The sequence below is a fragment of the Micromys minutus genome, assembly GCF_963924665.1.
Source record: "Micromys minutus genome assembly, chromosome: 22".
Classification (NCBI taxonomy): domain Eukaryota; kingdom Metazoa; phylum Chordata; class Mammalia; order Rodentia; family Muridae; genus Micromys; species Micromys minutus.
Window position 1 is genome coordinate 47776241 of NC_137957.1, and position 17441 is coordinate 47793681.

Consider the following 17441-nt stretch of genomic DNA (forward strand, 5'->3'; position numbering starts at 1 on the left):
GAAGTAAAAGCAACAAAGAAAACACAAACTCAGGGAATTCTGGAAATGCAAAATACCAAACAGAAACTACAGAGGCAAGTTTCCCCAACTGAATACAAAAGAGAATCTTATGCACTGAGGACACAATCGATGAAATGGATTCATCCATCAAAGAAAATATTAAATCTAAAAAAGTTCCAGACAAAACAATTTCCAGGAAGTGTAGGACACTATGTAAAAACCAAAACTAACAATAATTGGAATTGAGAAAGAAGAATCCCAGCTCCAAGCCCCAGAGAATATTTTCAACAAAAGCATAGAAGAAAATTTCTCTAACTGAAAGAAGGAGATGCCTATGAATTCAGAGCACTAAATAGATTGGGCCAGAAAAGAAAATGCCCTTACCACATAATAATCAAAACACTAAACATACAAAATAAAGAAAGAACATTAAAAGTTGCAAAGGAAGAAGGCTAAGTAACACATAAAGGCAGGTGTGGTGCTTTGAATATGCTTGGCCCAGGGAATGGCACTATTAGGAGGTGTGACCTTGATGGTGTATGGACTTTGAGAGACCCTCTTTCCGGCTGCCTTGAAGCCAGTCTTCTGTTTGCCTTCTGAACAAGATGTAGAACTCTGATTTCCTCCAGCTTCACCCCTGCTTGGTTGTTGTTAGGCTTCACACCATGATAATGGACTGAACATCAGAACCAGTAAGCCAGCCCAATTAAATTTTGTCTTCATAAGAGTTGCTTTGGTCATGGTGTCTGTTCACAGCAGTAAAACCCTAACTAAGAAAGCAGTCTATTAGAATTTCACCTGACAACTCAATGGTGACTCTAAATGCCAGAAAGTCCCAGGCAGAAGTGTGTTGCAGACTCTGAAAGAACACAGATGCCAGATCAGACTATTTCACTCAGCAAAATCACCATAGATGTAGAAAATAAGGTAGTCTATGATAAAGTCAAATGTAAACAATATCTATAAATATGAATGAAAAAATAAATAAAAAGCAAAGGAGCATGATTGCTTCTAGGTGTGGTGGAGGAGAATGTTTATTATAGACATGTGAGAGAGCATAGACAGAGGCATGGCCATCTGGGAGAGCCCAGAGTGGACAAGACCAAACTGAGCTATGTCCTGTGAGGAGAGAGAAGAGTGGATGGGACAGCAGAAAAGCCATTTGCAGCAGGCAGGAACCCAAAGATACAAAGAGGAGTAACCAAAATGGTTGGATTATATAAGGAATAGTAGCCCAGTCCACCGGGCTGAGAGTTCAGGGTTGGGAGTGAAGGAACAGGTACTGGGAGGAGTATAAGGAGAACCTGGTGACCAGTGTTTGCTTTGACATGTTAAATAGGGACTAGGGCCAAGGTTGAAACCTAAAATCCCAGCCTTTTGTTGATAATAAATAAGTGGTACTGGGTGATGAAATCTCCATGTCTACCATGACTATTTCCTACTGACTTTCACAGGGCCTTGTAGAGGGGGTGGGAGGAAAGCTGGAATGCAGGTCTGGGAAGAAGATGCTGTTTCACTTACTCTAGTGCTCTGCAGGTCTTCCTGAAGCTAGGGAGTGCATGCGGCAGTTGGAGTAGTTTCTGAGGCTGGAGCATTTGGGAGTCACTGCTTTGAAGCATTCCTGGATGCAGATTTTGAGGGAACAACCTAAAGCCTGCACAGGAGATATCTATGGTAGATTTGAAATAGTTGGGACAGATCGAGTAGGATGGAAGGTAGAGCTAAGGCGTTTAGGGGGATAGTTTTTTCTTTGGTGTACATCTGAAACTTTGAGGTTCTTAGTCCTGGCAGCTAGGGAAGGGAACCAGGTCTTGGGACCAGGGAAAGGGAGAGAGATCCCATCCTCAGGAATGGGCAGAAAGTGGGAAACTTAGGCTGTAGGTTGACTGGAATAATTGTCTGGAGTTTGTTTAACCAGTGAGCTCTGGGTCCAGGTCAGTTCCCCGAAGCTTACTAGATTTTATTTTTTAAGCTTTAAGGGAGAGATAAATTGTAGATATATTCGTATTACCACCATTTGTAATCTGTACTGAAATCTACATTGTAGAAAAGGCGTTATGCCTTAAAGTCACAGAAAAAAGCTTGGAAACCCAAAACTGATTTTGAGTTAAAGGCATTAACTCTCTTCACAGAGGGCTGAATGTTCAATTAAATGAATGTTTTTAAGCACAGGAAGGAAAAAATTTTAAGTCTGTACTTAGAAGACAACCATAGGAAATTTAAAATCTTGAGCTTGTGCCTATGACAATAGAAGTCAGTGCTGTCAAATGAATGAATAAAAGGAAAAAGGAAATAAAACATAACTTTTGTTAAAGCTACAGTCAGTCTATTGTCAGAGATCTGAAAAAGATAAATTATAGCTAGAAGTATTATTTACATGGTCCATGTACCAATTAAAATGACAGGAAGATTCCTGTTACCTAAAATAAGTTACCTTAGGCTCCAGAAATCTTCCTTGGTTCACTGGGGACAGTGGTTAGTCAGAGCAAGAAGACTGAAGGAGATCAAGGGGATACAAATTGGGAAGAAAAAAGTCAAGGTATCATTATTTGTGGATGATATGATAGTATATATTAGTGACCCCAAATGTTTCACCAGGTCGCTACTATAGCTGATAAACACTTTCAGCAAAGAAGCTGGATGTAGGATTAAAAAAAAAATTAGACAGAGATTGGAGTGTAAGGACCCATGTTTAACTTAGCTGACTATCAACATAATCAACCCTAGTTTGCTAACTGTGGCCAATGAATCTACTGCTTACTGTGCATTTGTTGAAAGTTAATAAATTATAATATTGAGAGATGAACATGTCTATTTATATCTGGCATTGTATAATCACAATAGTGCCCTCCATTACTAGGGTGCACTTTAGAAGAGGCTCTGCACCCATGAGCTCAGCACAGCATCTCCTGCTTAACTCATCTACTAGACTAGACCTTTGTGTCTTTCATGCCAAGTGCTCTGGACCATTTCACAGTTCAGATGTTCTTGGATTTTAGTATATTTACGTGTATTGCATATTTACAGATCTCAGAAATGGGACTCAAATTTAAACACAAAATCCATTTGCATTCTATATACACATGGTATAGTCTTAGTTTACTGTACTGTATTTTTTATAATTTTGTACATTAAACACATATTCACAGTGTGGAAATTTTCAACTTCAGCATCATCAAAGTACTCTAAAAGTTTTGAACTTTAGGGTTAGGGCTTTCAGATTGGGAAGCTATAGCTGGAATGGTACTTCCCTTCTTTGTCCTTTCAGCCCCACACATTCCTGTGCAAATGAAGCTTTTATTACAGACCTTGTATTTTAAATAAGCCAAGAAGGGGTGAATTCTGTCCCTTACCTCATACAATTCCTGATGTAATGTCTAGTTTCAGAAACGGTGCCCAGGGCATTGAGTCCTTCACAAATATTGGTGGAATAAAGAAACTTTGCTCATATCCTATTTCATGTGGCACTTACAGAAGCCACACAAGCTGCATTAGTACCTTGTGAGGGAAGAAGCAGAGGCTCAGAGGTAGATGGTTAGCTCTGACTTCTGGGTGACAACAGCTCTCTACTCACATGAGCTCTGTCCCTGTTCAGCCTCTGCAGAAAAGATGCATGAGTTTGGCTCTGAGTTGACCCTAAAGGTCACATACACTGGTAGCTTGCTCAGGGTGCTTCATGCTATTGGAAGCTGATGGAATCATAAAAGTTGTGACCTAGTGGAAAGAGGTTAGGGCACTGGGGGCCATGCCGTAAAAGGACATTAAGATTTTGGTTCCTTCTCATCTCTTGCTCTCTTTTGTTTTACAAGCACCCTGAGGTGACAATATGTTCTGTGTCACCCGTCCACAAAGATATGCTGAATACCACCATCCTCAACACTTCTGGGTCAAACAATCACAGACTGAAACATCTGGAACCTCCAGCCAAAAATGAGTCTTGCCTCCTTTTAAATGGACTAAACTCAGTCATCTTGTCACAGTGACAGAAACAACTAACCCAGATCTTGGATTCCCAGTGCCTTCTGTCTAGAATCCTGGGGCCCAACCATGCTGGTTGGGAGGAGTGGGAGGCGATGTTATGAGGCACTCAGAGTGAACTGCAAGGAGTTAAAGATGCACAGGGCTACATCTTGCATTGCATCAGAGGCCAGGGCCAGATTCAAGCACTGCCAGATTCTAGGAATCTGATGTTGATGCAGGCAATCCCATGCCTCCAAGTGAGTCTGTGTTTCCACGACTTAGTTTCTCCCTCTGTAAAATGGGTTATGACAATAATCACCAGCATTTAATTTAAAGATTACTTTGGTCTAGACATGGCTGAGGCATTAGCACATGCCATCTCATGTGTTTCTCATTGGACTCTGTGATAATTTGTTAGAATAGAGTGTTCCAGAGAATATGCTGCCCATGGTCACACTTGCCTTTGTTTTGGCTGAAGAGGGAGATCTATCTACCCAGGCAGGCGGTTTTAGAGGCTGGGTTCTAACTGCCAAGCTCCACTGCTCCTTTGCTTTCTTTGGACCATCTTATGGGGTTGTAGGAATAGATAAGATCACATTTTATAGAAAGAGCTTGGCCCAGGTATCCAGCAGTCAGTGGCAATGACCTTTTCCCTGTACCCTGTCAGATTCTTGGATTCTTCCTATGTTTTGTTTCAAATGGTTGTTGAACTGTCATCTTACATTCCACTTAAACTGGGGAACTTAACACCTCTTTAATAATGGAGCACTCTCCCTTTGTTAAAGGGGGGCAATCGGGGCAGAGATGCCACACACAGTCTCTGGAGTCAGACTGGCCAAGCTCCATCTCTCGCTGATGGACACCTGGATCCCATTACACAACTCAATGGTTTTTTTCAACCTTTTTATCTATAAAACTGGGATTTAATAGCACACACCTTCTGGGGTTGTTGAAGGGATAAAATGAGTGAATGTATGTTAAATGCTTGGAACAGCGCCTAGCCCAAAGGAAATGCTGTAAAAGTGTTTTTTAAATAAATAAAAATTCATGAATTTTGTATGTTCCATTCAAGCTGGCTTAAACTAAAAGGGATTGTTCTTGGCCCAAGTCTGGGGAAAAGTGTGGACCCAGTATTGAGTAACATCCCCAGGTCAGTCACTATTGGCTGTTATTTCCTTTGCTTTGGCTCCATTTTTGGCAGGTCATTCATTCAGGGAGACAGAGAGCCATCGGCATTGACCCTACCAGCTCAGCAGCTCTGGACATTTCTGCAGTTCAGTGAGTCCTGCAGAAATCATGTTACTGTGTCTGTTAACCAAAATCTCTGGAGAAAATCCTGTTCTCTGACCTTGAATTCCAGGGTGATATCCAATAGACTAAGGCTCTTCATGTATTGTCAACTGCACACACTGCCCAGACAATGAGGTTGAGAGGGGGTCACTGTGGTGGGAAATTATTTAGGTACTGTTCCTCAGAACAGATGAATGATGATGACCATCAGTGGCTTACTCGCTACCATCCTGCACTTTTGAAATATGAGATCTCCATGGAAACAGAAGCAATAGAAATGTCTTACAAAGACTAATTTAATGCATATGACCACAGAGCACTCCCACAATATGCCAGGATTGAGCTGGAGAACCAGTATTGGGATTAAGGGTGAGGGTAGAGTCCTGAGAAACAGGGGAGCCAATGGTGTTCTTACTGTCAGTCTAAGAATTAAGAAACCATTGGTATAAATCCTAGAATGTGAAACCTTGACAACGAGAAGCTTTAATGAAAGAATGCAGGAGAACATGGATGCCTCCGGTCCAGAAGACACCCTTACCTATGCCTCATGTGCTCTTAGATTGAACTCTGTGATGATAGAGTGCCTGCCCATATTTGTGAGATCCCATCTTCTATACTCTGTCTACCGGCAAGATCCCTGCTGACACACCCAGAGATGATGCTTAACCCATCTTGCTATAGGTCCTGCTCACATGTGCAATGAACTATGGCCCCGGTGCAAAATGCCTGTTGTCATTTTCCATTATGACAGCTAAGTATGAGATACCACAGGTCACGAGAAGAGCTCAACCTTCCCATTTGGGAGAGGACAGTGAGGGCTTGCCATGGTCTCACATGGATAAAGATACCAGTGCCTTATACCTGCAGGTCACTTTGTAAATCAAGCTGTGGCTTCCTGGTGACTGCATACTTTCTAGACAGTCTGAATATGAAGACTGTATCAAGCTTACTAGAGTATGCTGCCTCCAGGAGACTGTGAGTACCTTTCTTGTTGCACAGGTTTATGTGTTTGAATGCTCTATCCCCAGATAATAATGCTCTTTTGGAAGGTTGTGAAAACTTTAAGTCTTACAATCCTGTCCTACTGGTGGTCCATTTGTGGCTAAGGAAAGCTATAGATGTGGTCCAATATAAAATTATAAACCTAGTTATAGCCTTGGCCTGGCTGGGTGTTATTGTTGGGTCTTTTTTTTTTTTTTTTTTTTTTTTTTGTGAACTTGATATAAGCTAGAGAGCTATCTGCAAAGTTTGAAACTATTAGGTTTCAAACAGGAACAAAAGGCTGCTGCACCTACCTATCATATCAAACCTGGCTGCCAGGTTTTCCCAGAATTCCTTACTCCTGACCTGTTCCAGGGCCCACCTGGCTGGTATACTTGTCCCCTATGCTAAACTGCAGCCTAGATTTTCCCTATATAATCCAACCATTTTGGTCAGCCATTCTTTTTGTACCTTTTGGCCTTCTTGCTCATGCACTTTGTTCTCTTCTCTCCTCTCTATCTCCTCCCACCCCCTCACATGTCTCAGTGTCACGGCCACTCTGGACTCTCCCAGATGTCCCTGTTTCTGGCTGTGCTCTCTCACATATTTATAATAAATCTTCCCCACCATACATAGGAGCAAAAATGTCCTTTCTTTTCTTATTTTCTTTTTTCATTTAGGAACCATGACTGAGGAGATGCCCACATAAGATTGCCCCATTTGCAAGCCCGATAGCCATTTTCCTAATAAGTAATTGATGTGGGAGGACCCATATCACTGTGGGTTGTGCCATATGTTATCAATTTCTCTAGGCTCTGCCCACAGTTACTTAGAAGCAGCTTGCATCTCCCACAACCCTTACCACGTATGAGCCAGGAGCCAGGTATATACAGAGGACACTGGAACCTCTTCTTACCTCTACACACATAACACAGCATCTACTCTCTCCCCACATCCTCTCTTCCCATGTGTCTCCAGCCAGCCTTGTCCCCTCTTTCTCTCCTCCTTTCCCCTCTCTCATTCTGTCCTTCTCTGCCTCTACCTCAGTCTTCATGTCTCCTTCCCTTCCTGCCAATAAACCTTCTTTATATTAGGTCTGTCATATGGCTTGATTGTTCAGAAGGACATGTCTTGGAATGGGCTCACTCAGATGTTTCCACCCGCCCCAGTATACTATTGTATTTCATAAAACACACAGCCATTCATAAGAACAGAGTCCTAAGTGGTATAAGAAAACAGAGGAAGGCATGGGGAGCAAGCCAGTAAGCATCATTGTTGCATGGCTTCTTCTAAGTTTCTACTTCTAGATTCTTGCCTGGAGTTCCCTGGATAAGAGACTGACTACAAGCTATAAGGTGAAAAAAAATCCTTTCATCCCAAGGTTGTTTCTGTTCACAGTATTTTATTATAGTATTAGAAATCCCCAAATAAAACAAATATTATGAAATATTTGTACGCGTGGTTTGTAGCTCAGTGATGTGGCTCTTTGGTGTGAATTTTGTAAATGGCAAAGTTGTATCCTGATATCAAAAGGTTTGCCATGCCTACTAGAAGGTGGGACCTCAATAAAGGACGTGCGTCACTGGGTATAAGCCTTGAGATTTTGTAGCTTTACTTCCTACCTTTTCTATTTACACATGTGGACATGATGCCACTAACCCCCTCACACTCTTGCTCCTGTGCCTTTTAAACCTTGAAATAAAACAAATCCTTCCTCTCTTAAGTTACTTTTGTCAGGTATTTTGTCATAGCAACAAGAAAATAAAGTAATAGAAACAAAGTGAGAGCCTTATGGGATTCCTGGACCCAGGGCTTTGGTTTTATTGACAGTGTCTTCAAAGCATTGGTTCTTTAAGGTATGGTTGATCTTCCTCCTCCTCCTTCCCTTTCTGCTCAGTCTCCTCTCCCATCCTCCAGTTCTTCCTCCTTTTTATTTCACCATCACCATCCTCATCATCTCAGAAATTATCCAGTTCATTGCTGTCCAGTATTAGTCTATAGAACCAGCAACATCTAGGGGATTAGATACCTAGGCCCTACCTCAAGACCTAGTTGATGAGAATTTGTGTTAACAAGATGGTAGGATGATTGGTACATGGACTACAATTTGAGAGGCTCTATGATTGATAACTCTATAGGAAAGTTAACATAATGTGGTAGCTTTACAAGACAGAAATCCATCCTCTCATGGTTGTAAGGGCCAAATGCACAAAATAAAAATGTCAGCAGCTCTGGTTCTTTCTGGGGAAGAATATCCATCTCTTAGTTCCCAATCATTGCAGGAGATCCTTGGCATTCTTTGACTTGTTGAGGTATCACTCCAGCTTTGGCCTTCATAATCATGAATTTTCCTTGTATCTCTATGTCCCCACTTTGGATACAGGGTCTAATGTGATTAAGGTTGACCTGGAACTTGCTATGCACCCCAGGGGCATATTGAACACTGGATCCCCCTGCCTCAGCCTCTAGTTGCTGGGATTACAGGCTAGGCATAGCATGTTTTCCCAAAACTTCTTTTATTATTTTTAAAAAGTACCAGTAATATTGGATTGTGAATCCACACATTTAAAGTATAACCCAGTATAAGTAATCATGTCTGGAAGTATTTTGCTTCCAAATAAATACATATTTTCTGGTATGAGTGGTGAGGACTTTAATACAGTGTTTTTGAGGAAACCCAATTCAGTAAAAATGCATTAAAAGCCTGCCATTCATAAATGCCAAGAGACAAGAGAAGTAATAAACACCTAGTAATAAAAATCAATTCCATTAATTTTCTGTTTTAAACAATTGTGTAAATTCTGAAGGAAGACTGCAGACCTAGAAGGAGACTTGATGATGTTTATTTTCACAAAGTCATTTCTGCCTTCACTTGGTAGACTCTTGTGCTTTTCAAATCACTCAGTACCACAGTACATTTCAAAAAAGTACTGGTGGCTTATTGTTGTGGTTTTAGCTTTGTCAACTTTGCACACCCTAGCATTTCCTGGAAAGAGAGTTTCAAGAATAGATTAGCTAGAGTGGGTTGGTCTGCCATGATGCCTGTGACGGACTGTCTTAATTAAATTAATTGATGTGGGAAGACAGATCTCATGGGTAGCATTATTTCTTTGGTAGGGGATCCTTAACTAAATATATGAGTTGACAAATCTAGCTGAGTGCAAGCAAGCAAGCAAGCAAGCAAGCAAGCAATTATGCATGCATTCACTTCTCTCTGTACTTAATTTGTGGATGTGACGAGAATAACTCTCAAGTTCCTGCAACCTTGACTTCCCTGCTATCATGGCCTAGAACTTGGTATTATAAGCTGAAATAAAGCTTTTATTCGCTAAGTAGCTTTTTGTTAAGGTATGAACTGGTTTATGTTGTAGAAATGAAACTAGAAAATTGCTTACTGGAATCATCTAGATAGCTTTCAAAACACTGCTGTCTGTATCCTACCTTCAGAGATTCCTGGGTAATTGATCACAAGTCTTACTTAGAATCTCAGGTGACTCTAACCTGCTCTCAAAGTTGAGAACTAATGGCATAGATGAGGGCATCTAATTATTATGAAAAAGGGGATTCCTTTGATTCAAGACAGTGGACACAAGCACTGGTAATATTGAATACGAGGACAGACTGATTCCTAAGTAATGCTATTTAAGGTTTTACAGTCTAACTACACACTGTGATTACCATGAGAAGATATGTTGTAGACAGCATACCTTGCAGCAGCCTCAAAACAGATTCTCGATGGCAGACTTCTTTATTTTCTCTTCTAATCACATCAGTCATTCTACTACATTCGTATCTGCTCTTGGTGCTTATACAAGGAAATTTTGTTTTCCTTAATAAACGAACATTTCATTACAACACATTAACTGCTTTTTCTTTGGTAAAATCCTTCATCTGAAAGTCCATTTACCAACTCCCAGGATATTAATGTAACTGTATTAGATACCTTTGTTTTTAGAGACATGTGCAACTCTAGGTGGCTTGGCTAATAAGCTTTTTATTTTTTTATTTTTTATTTTGGTGGTGGTAGTGGGGATTGAACCCAGGGCCTCTAGTAGGTGCTGGGCAAATACTCTTCCCATACTACCTCCCAAGCTTGGAACTTGCTGTGTAGTCTAAGGGAGGCTGGAAATTTTGGTTATTTTGCCTCACCCTACCAAATTTTGGTATTACAAGCCTATATTTCCACACCTGGCTCTCAGCTCTTTATTAATCTGAAAGCTTTGGTATATCCTCCATCCCCAATTTTCAAATGTTCTGCCTTATTATTAACCCTACTAACCTTTTCAGTAGAACGTAATTACTTTTGAAAAGTTACCCCGAAGAGTTGTTTTGTTAAATTAGAACATTTAAACCATTCATGTTTAATGAAATGTGTGTGTGTGTGTGTGTGTGTGTGTGTATCTCTGTGTGTGTGTGTATGTGTATCTCTCTGTGTGTGTGTATCTCTGTGTGTGTATGGATCCTTTACAGTTTTCATATATAACAAGTAGAGAGTAATTCCTAGGATATTACATATTCTGCAAGTGGAATCACTTATTGTTGTTCTTGGGGGATGGGTGTCAGGTTATCAGTGTAGGTCTCATACCTACAAGGTCCAGGGAACCTCTAGGTAAAGAAGAAACAAAGACATAACTTCAGGGACAGCATCGCAAACTAGAAAATAGCATAGAAGTCCCATGGCCTTGCCCAGTGACAGAGTAGAAACAATTGGGCAGGCCGTAGACTGGGGGAGTGGCTCTTTACTTGCTTCCACAGAGAAACTTTATAATCACCATGACTACCCTATAAGTAGCCTACTTATTACCATCATCTGAAAACAACATTTATCCACATACACCTCCTTTTTACTTTACACTCCTCCATGCAGCTTTGCTTTCTCTGGGATTTTTTTTTTTTTTTTTTTTTTTTTGTCCTGAATATCTGAGACTTTCCCTTAGCAAGGATCTTCTCAGTGTTCATATTTATCCATCATTCATGTAAGTTATTTCCCCAGACACAGAAGAATTGGGAACTAATTTCTTCACTTCCCTTAAGGTGTCCTCACCATGGCTCTATGAAAGCCATTGTTGAAATTACAATAAAATAAATTTACCTTTGTAACTGGCTTTTGTCCAGATGTTTTCCTTTCTCTTTCTGTAGTTACATGGTCACATCTGTGTGTAAAATTATTTTTTCTAATCTGGGTTAAACCATATTGAACTTCTGGTTGACACACTGTGCTGGAGGAATCATTCTTTGAACTTTTGCCTGTGGTTCATTCTTTTATTCTTTCAGCTTTCTTCTGAACGTGTGATTAAGTGAACATGCTAGTGCGTCTTGAAACCTACCCACTCCTAATGCATTTCTAACACTATCCATCCTCTCTGCCTCCTTCAGGACAATTTGTTTAATTTCCGGAGTGCCTTTCCAACTGTGTCTAATGTAGTGTTAAAAACAACACAATCGATCATTAGCCTATTACAGTTTTCCATTTCTAGAAGTTCTTATTTTTAACATTGTTCATTTAAATATTTATTGTATGTTTTGGTCATATTTTTCCTTCCCCAACACCTTCCAGATTTCCCCTTTCTAGCCATCTAAATTTGTATTATTTTTTGTCTTAAAAGACAAAACCAAACTAAACAACAATAACAGCAGCACAAACAAAAATGACACACATCACCAACACACCACCAGTATCACCACCACCATCACCACCACCACCAAACAACAAATCAAACCAACCCAACCAAACAATAAAAAACATTGAGTCAATTTTGTGTTGCCTAACTATTACTTAGCATGCAGACTGACCTGTGGTGTACTTGATATTATCCAGTATTATTTCATCAAAGTAAACAGACTTTCCCTCTCCCAACAGTTATCAATTGCAAATATGTTCTTGATTAGGGGTGGGACTTTATGCCCACTTCCCTTCTTTGTTTTAAGGCCAGCTCCATGGCATGAAAGCCACACCCTGACATTTTTAATGAGGTCAAGAATCTGAAAGTAGGTAGACAGATGATGGATCTTAGGGGAACATTCAGTCCAATCATTCTGTTAATTGAACATTGTAAAAAAAATGACTCTTAATGACACTTTGTTATACTCATAGATCGGTGCATAAATGAACCCTAATCAGAGAAGCTTTTTTTGCAGTAGTGGTAATTAACACAGGGAATCAATCACATTTGGACAATTTACAGAGAGCAAGGGACTTTGGCCTCCTCAGCTCTAAGTGGGGTATATGACATCCCTTCCCTCAAGAATTAGAAATCTATGTGGAAGAAGAGGCTGGGAGATTGTAAGGGCCAGAGCTAGTGGACAACTCAAAGGAAATAACATTTTCCAGGTACACCAGGTCTGATGCAGACAGGAACTCTAAATTATGGTGACAGCACACACAAGATCTGCACAGGTTCAAACTAGAATGCTTACTATTTATAGATACCTGTTCTCTGCAAATAGTTTCCAACTTGATTTTCTTCTCCTTTTCATATATGCATCACTTTCTCTTTTACTAATCTGTGTCTGGCAACTGTAATGTCTAGTCTCTCTGAAGTCTGGTTCCTGTGGTCTACTATTCCTATTTCTGCTAGTTCTTGGCACCAATGCTGGTTAATTCCAACCATGTACTAGCTATTGTATAAATATGTCTCTGAAGCATAGATTGAAATTGTGTTCTTTTATAAGGGGTTTTCTTATACTTCTGTCATGCTTGTGATGAGCAGGTAACAAGTCTTATGCCAAAGACTTCCTAGGCCTCACCCACTTCATTCTGTGAGGGCTCAGCTACTTTGGTTTCACATTCACCTTGAAGGTAGACTTCTATGGGGGTCTTAGTTCACTGTGCATGTGTGTGTGTGTGTGTGTGTGTGTGTGTGTGTGTGTGTGTGTGTGTTGAGGCATGAACCATTATACTCTCTAAATTAAGTGGGTCTGAAGGTTGACTTTCTTTTCCTTTTCCTTTGCTAACCTATCAAAGCCAATTCTTTATCTGGGCTGTGCAGCTCATAGTCAAATGATTTTTGGGACAAGTAGCACATAGTCAGTCTAATGACACAGTGACTTTTGTACCTGTGTTAGTTGCTTTTCCCATCACTGTGACAAAGCAGTTGAGAGAAGATACTTATGAGAGGAGAAGCAGATTTTAGATCACAGTTTCAGAGGGATTTCAGCCCATCATTATGAAGAATGTATGGCCCTAGTGCTTCCATGATGGTGTGAACACATGCATCTGGTCCACAGCAACAGTGTGTCTGATCAGGATATGGAAAGAACTTGATCGAACTGAGGACAGGCATAACTTTCCATGCCTGCCTTAATGACCTATTTTCTCCAGTTTGCCCCCCACATCACAAAGATTTGGGCTAACTCCTAAAACAGTACAACCAATTAGGGACTAAATGTTCATTCCAATGAGCCAGAGGTGGACATTTCACATTCAAATAATAACTATTTTTATTTTTTTTCTTGGCTTCCATTGTCCCATCATTCACTCCCTGATAATTATTAGTGTTGTGCCAACTCTCTAAAGACTTTTAGGAATTGCAATGTTTGGAAACTAGTTTTTAGCGGTGGCTCCAATGATCTGGCCTATTTTACTAGAAATTTGGAGCCACTCAATGTCTACCCTGGACTAGGAAAGCATGCAGTAGATGACTGCTCTAGCCAATCACTCCATATCTCCCAAGCATACTCCATAGCTTTCCTATCTTTACCTGTAGAGGTTGTTTTTAACTTGAAGTACTCTGATATTCTCTCCATGGCTCAATACCCACATCCTACCATTTGACAAGATGCTAAGTATATGTGCCATTTCTAACAGATTTTCTGCTCTTCCTACTTTCCCAGGTCTGAGTGTCATCTCTTAGCCATATAGACGTTCACACATTAGCTGTGCATCTTTTTTTCCAGGACAGCATTGATGTGAGTTTTATTTCTCCTATGCATACGTATTTGTCATTTCTAACTTCCAAAGAATTCCCTCATTTCCTCGCCAGCTCAGCACACATCCTACACCAATTTCTAGAAAATCTGATAACCAGGGCTTTTAGTTCTGCTGTGGTTGGAGGGGATTTTCTGAATGCTTAGTCTGCTGTGTCACTAGGATGGGTTCTGGTCTTTCTGCTCTCCTTTACACTGTGGATAGGCTACTCCCACATGCATGAGTTTATGGAAACTTTGGCAGGCCCTGGCTGCAGTGTTGCTATATCTACCTTGCCTCTAAAAGACAGAGAGCAAAAGGAACCAAATATAGACAGAATAGGGTCACAGATCCATAATGAGAACCCACGACTTTCATCCCAAGCCTTATTTCTGGACATCACAGTTGCTTCCTGTGTACTCATGTCATTAATTATTTCTATTACAGGAGCACCTATGGCTCTGTGGAAATCATTTGGCACAGTGATATACACATGCCCCCTGAAAGTGGCCACAGGCACCAAGCAGGCTGGTGTGTAGGTCCCTCTTTGAGGCTTTTCACATACACTTTTAAGATGGCTTTTGTATCTTATATCTGCTTACCGCACAGTTTTGGTGCCATTCTTCACAATTTGCATGTCCACCATGCAGCCTCCAGTAACATAAGCAGCCAGGTTCAGCTCAGAGAACTCAGCCTGGAGAAGAAAGCAAAACAAAAACAGAAGGTATCACACACCACCAGTGTAGAACATTTGTGTTTACTGTATGCTTCTGTATATTATCCAATGCATAATCAGGCCTCATATCAAACTTAGAAGTGGAATATTAATCTCTGTTTTCAAAATGAAGCTGAGGTACAGAGAGCTGGGTGACATTCTAAGAATCATATGATGAGCACATCATATTGGAACCTGTGAGTCTCAAGTGGGTGATATATGCTTAGGCAGTAGAGAGATAGGCAGTAAATAGGCTAGGAAAATAGGTTAGGAAAATGAAAAAGAAGGGAAGAAAGGGGATTTGAGGAGGAATCAAGATGGAGCTGGAGAAGAAGAATCTCGATTCAGAAGGTCTTAATTGGCAATAGGTAGATATATATATTTTTAGAGATTTCTATAGGCCTTTTTATCTTATATAGAGGGCAGTTTGTATCTTTGTCCACTGGATGTAAGCTTATTGAGTAGAAAGTTTGTGGGTTGACAATTTAATATATAAACATGCTTGACAAGCTACCAGGCTTAGGAGTCATGTCTGTGCTGGGTGGTGGAGGAATGAAACACACAGGGGTGGTTTGATCCACCTGGGACAGAAGCAACAGAGTGGGTGGAGTGAACTGCCTGGGAAGGGAACTGCCTGAAGGGGGTGGCTTGCAGACTGACAGAGTCTGTGCTCTAGGCTCCACACTAGAGTGGTATCTGGGGAGTAAGGCCGCAGGGGGCCGATAAACGGTTAATACATACTTTTAATATTTACTGCATGTTTCTGATTCAAGGGCCCATTGTCATGATCACAGCTCTCCTAGAAGGTTATGACTGTTAACAGGATAATTTCCCTAGAGCTGTCAGCCTTACGCTGTGCAGTTCATCAGCCTCATACCTCTCTTTATATGGTGTTGGTAACAGACAGTCACCAAGTTATCTCCCCAATAACCCTTTCTTAGTAATGGCTCATCCCTCTTCCCACACATATAGCTAGACTGAAGCAGCACTCTGGGAACAGTTGATTGGCAGGCATCTGCTGCAAGGTGCTGAAATGATAGACTTACCTGGGAAGTTAAACCAAGACATGCCGCTTGTTTGTCGAGTTGTATCCTTTTGATCTCTGTTTTGTTTCTTGGTATAGGGTTGTATATAATGAATGTAGTCTTATTTAGTGTTAATACTGGAATCTAAGACTTCTGCATGCTAAGCAAGCACTCTAATACCCAAGCTACAACCCCAGCCCATAGCTTGTTTATATCTTTAATGCACAAGCCTCGATTCTACTTGGACAATATTTATTGGTAGATGAATTAGGGAAGAATGGAAAACCAGAATGAAGAGGAGAAAGAAGAAGAGAAGAAGGAGAGAATGAGATAGAGATGGAGAGCACTCTTGATGTCGTTGGACTTAGGTGTGCACATTGGTGTTTTATAACTGGCTTAGGGCACCAGTGACACTGTATCACTTTCCATCAGAAATTGAGATAGCATCTATCTCTGGTCACACTGCATGCTTCTTGGAGATAGACGTATTCTTACAACTACTTACATCAAATCCCTAGGATGCTGTAATCAGGATGCACTGATGGGCGGCATCAAGAGCAGGAGCTTACGTTATAGTTCTGGGCTGAAAGTGCAAATTCAAAGTGCTGGGAGGGTTGGTTTTTTTGAAACTAGACAGGGTTGAGCCTACTCTAGACCCCTTTCTTGGCTTGAAGAGTACCATTTTTCTACCTGACTCTCTTCTCATCTTCTCATTGTTTGTCCTATATCCAAAGCTCTTGTTCGTATGAGGACATCGACCATATAGTTACATTCTTACTCCGATGACTTTGTTTTTGTTTGATGACTTCTTTAAATGTTCTTGCTCCAAGTAAGATTACATTCTGAGGTACTGTGGTCAGGTTTCAAATAGACTTTTTAAAAGTGTAACTGTGTTCATCTAGTGTTTAAGAATGTTATATGTGGGCTCTCTTCTCTTCCCTGTTCCAGAGGTAACCACATCTTCTTGTGCAGTGCCAGTCCTGTCCCTTAGACAAGATGGTGAATGTTGGTGTGAATGGATTTGGCCGTATTGGGCATCTGGTTACCTGTGTTGCCTTCTGCTCAGGATCTGGCAAAGTGGAGATTGTTGCCACCAACGACCCTTTTATTGACCTCAACTACATGTTCTACATGTTCCAGTATAACTGTACCCATGGAATATTCAATGGTACAGTCAAGGCTGAGAATGGGAAGCTTGTCATAAATAGGAAGCCCATCACCATCTTCCAGGAGCCAGATTCTTCTAACATCAAATGGGGTGATGCTGGTGCTGAGTATGTTGTGGAGTATACTGGCGTCTTCACCACCATGGAAAAGCCTGGGGCCCACTTGAAGGGTGGGGCCAAAAGGGTCATCATCTCTGACCCTTCAGCCAATGCCCTCTTGCTTGTGATGGGTGTGAACTATGAGGAATATGACAGCTCCATCAAGATTGTCAGCTCAGCAATGTATCTGGTACCACCAACTGCTTAGCCCCCCCAGGCTAAGGTCAGTCATGACAACTTTGGAATCGTGGAAGGGCTCATGACAACAGTTTATGCCATAACTGCCACTCAGAAGACTG

The 17441-nt window shown here is 40.9% G+C and overlaps 1 protein-coding gene across 1 annotated transcript in view; it reads right to left on the reverse strand.

Moving 5' to 3' along the window:
• SYN3 (synapsin III) overlaps window positions 1-14940 on the reverse strand; it is a gene marked incomplete at both ends in the record, with an annotated part of 318172 nt that extends 303232 nt beyond the window's left edge. The window contains 2 exons of the mRNA XM_080935390.1: window positions 14740-14831; window positions 14899-14940. Of these exons, the coding sequence (XP_080791516.1) occupies window positions 14740-14831; window positions 14899-14940 (134 nt within the window). The remainder of the gene's footprint in view (window positions 1-14739; window positions 14832-14898) is intronic.
• Window positions 14941-17441: the final 2501 nt, after the last annotated feature.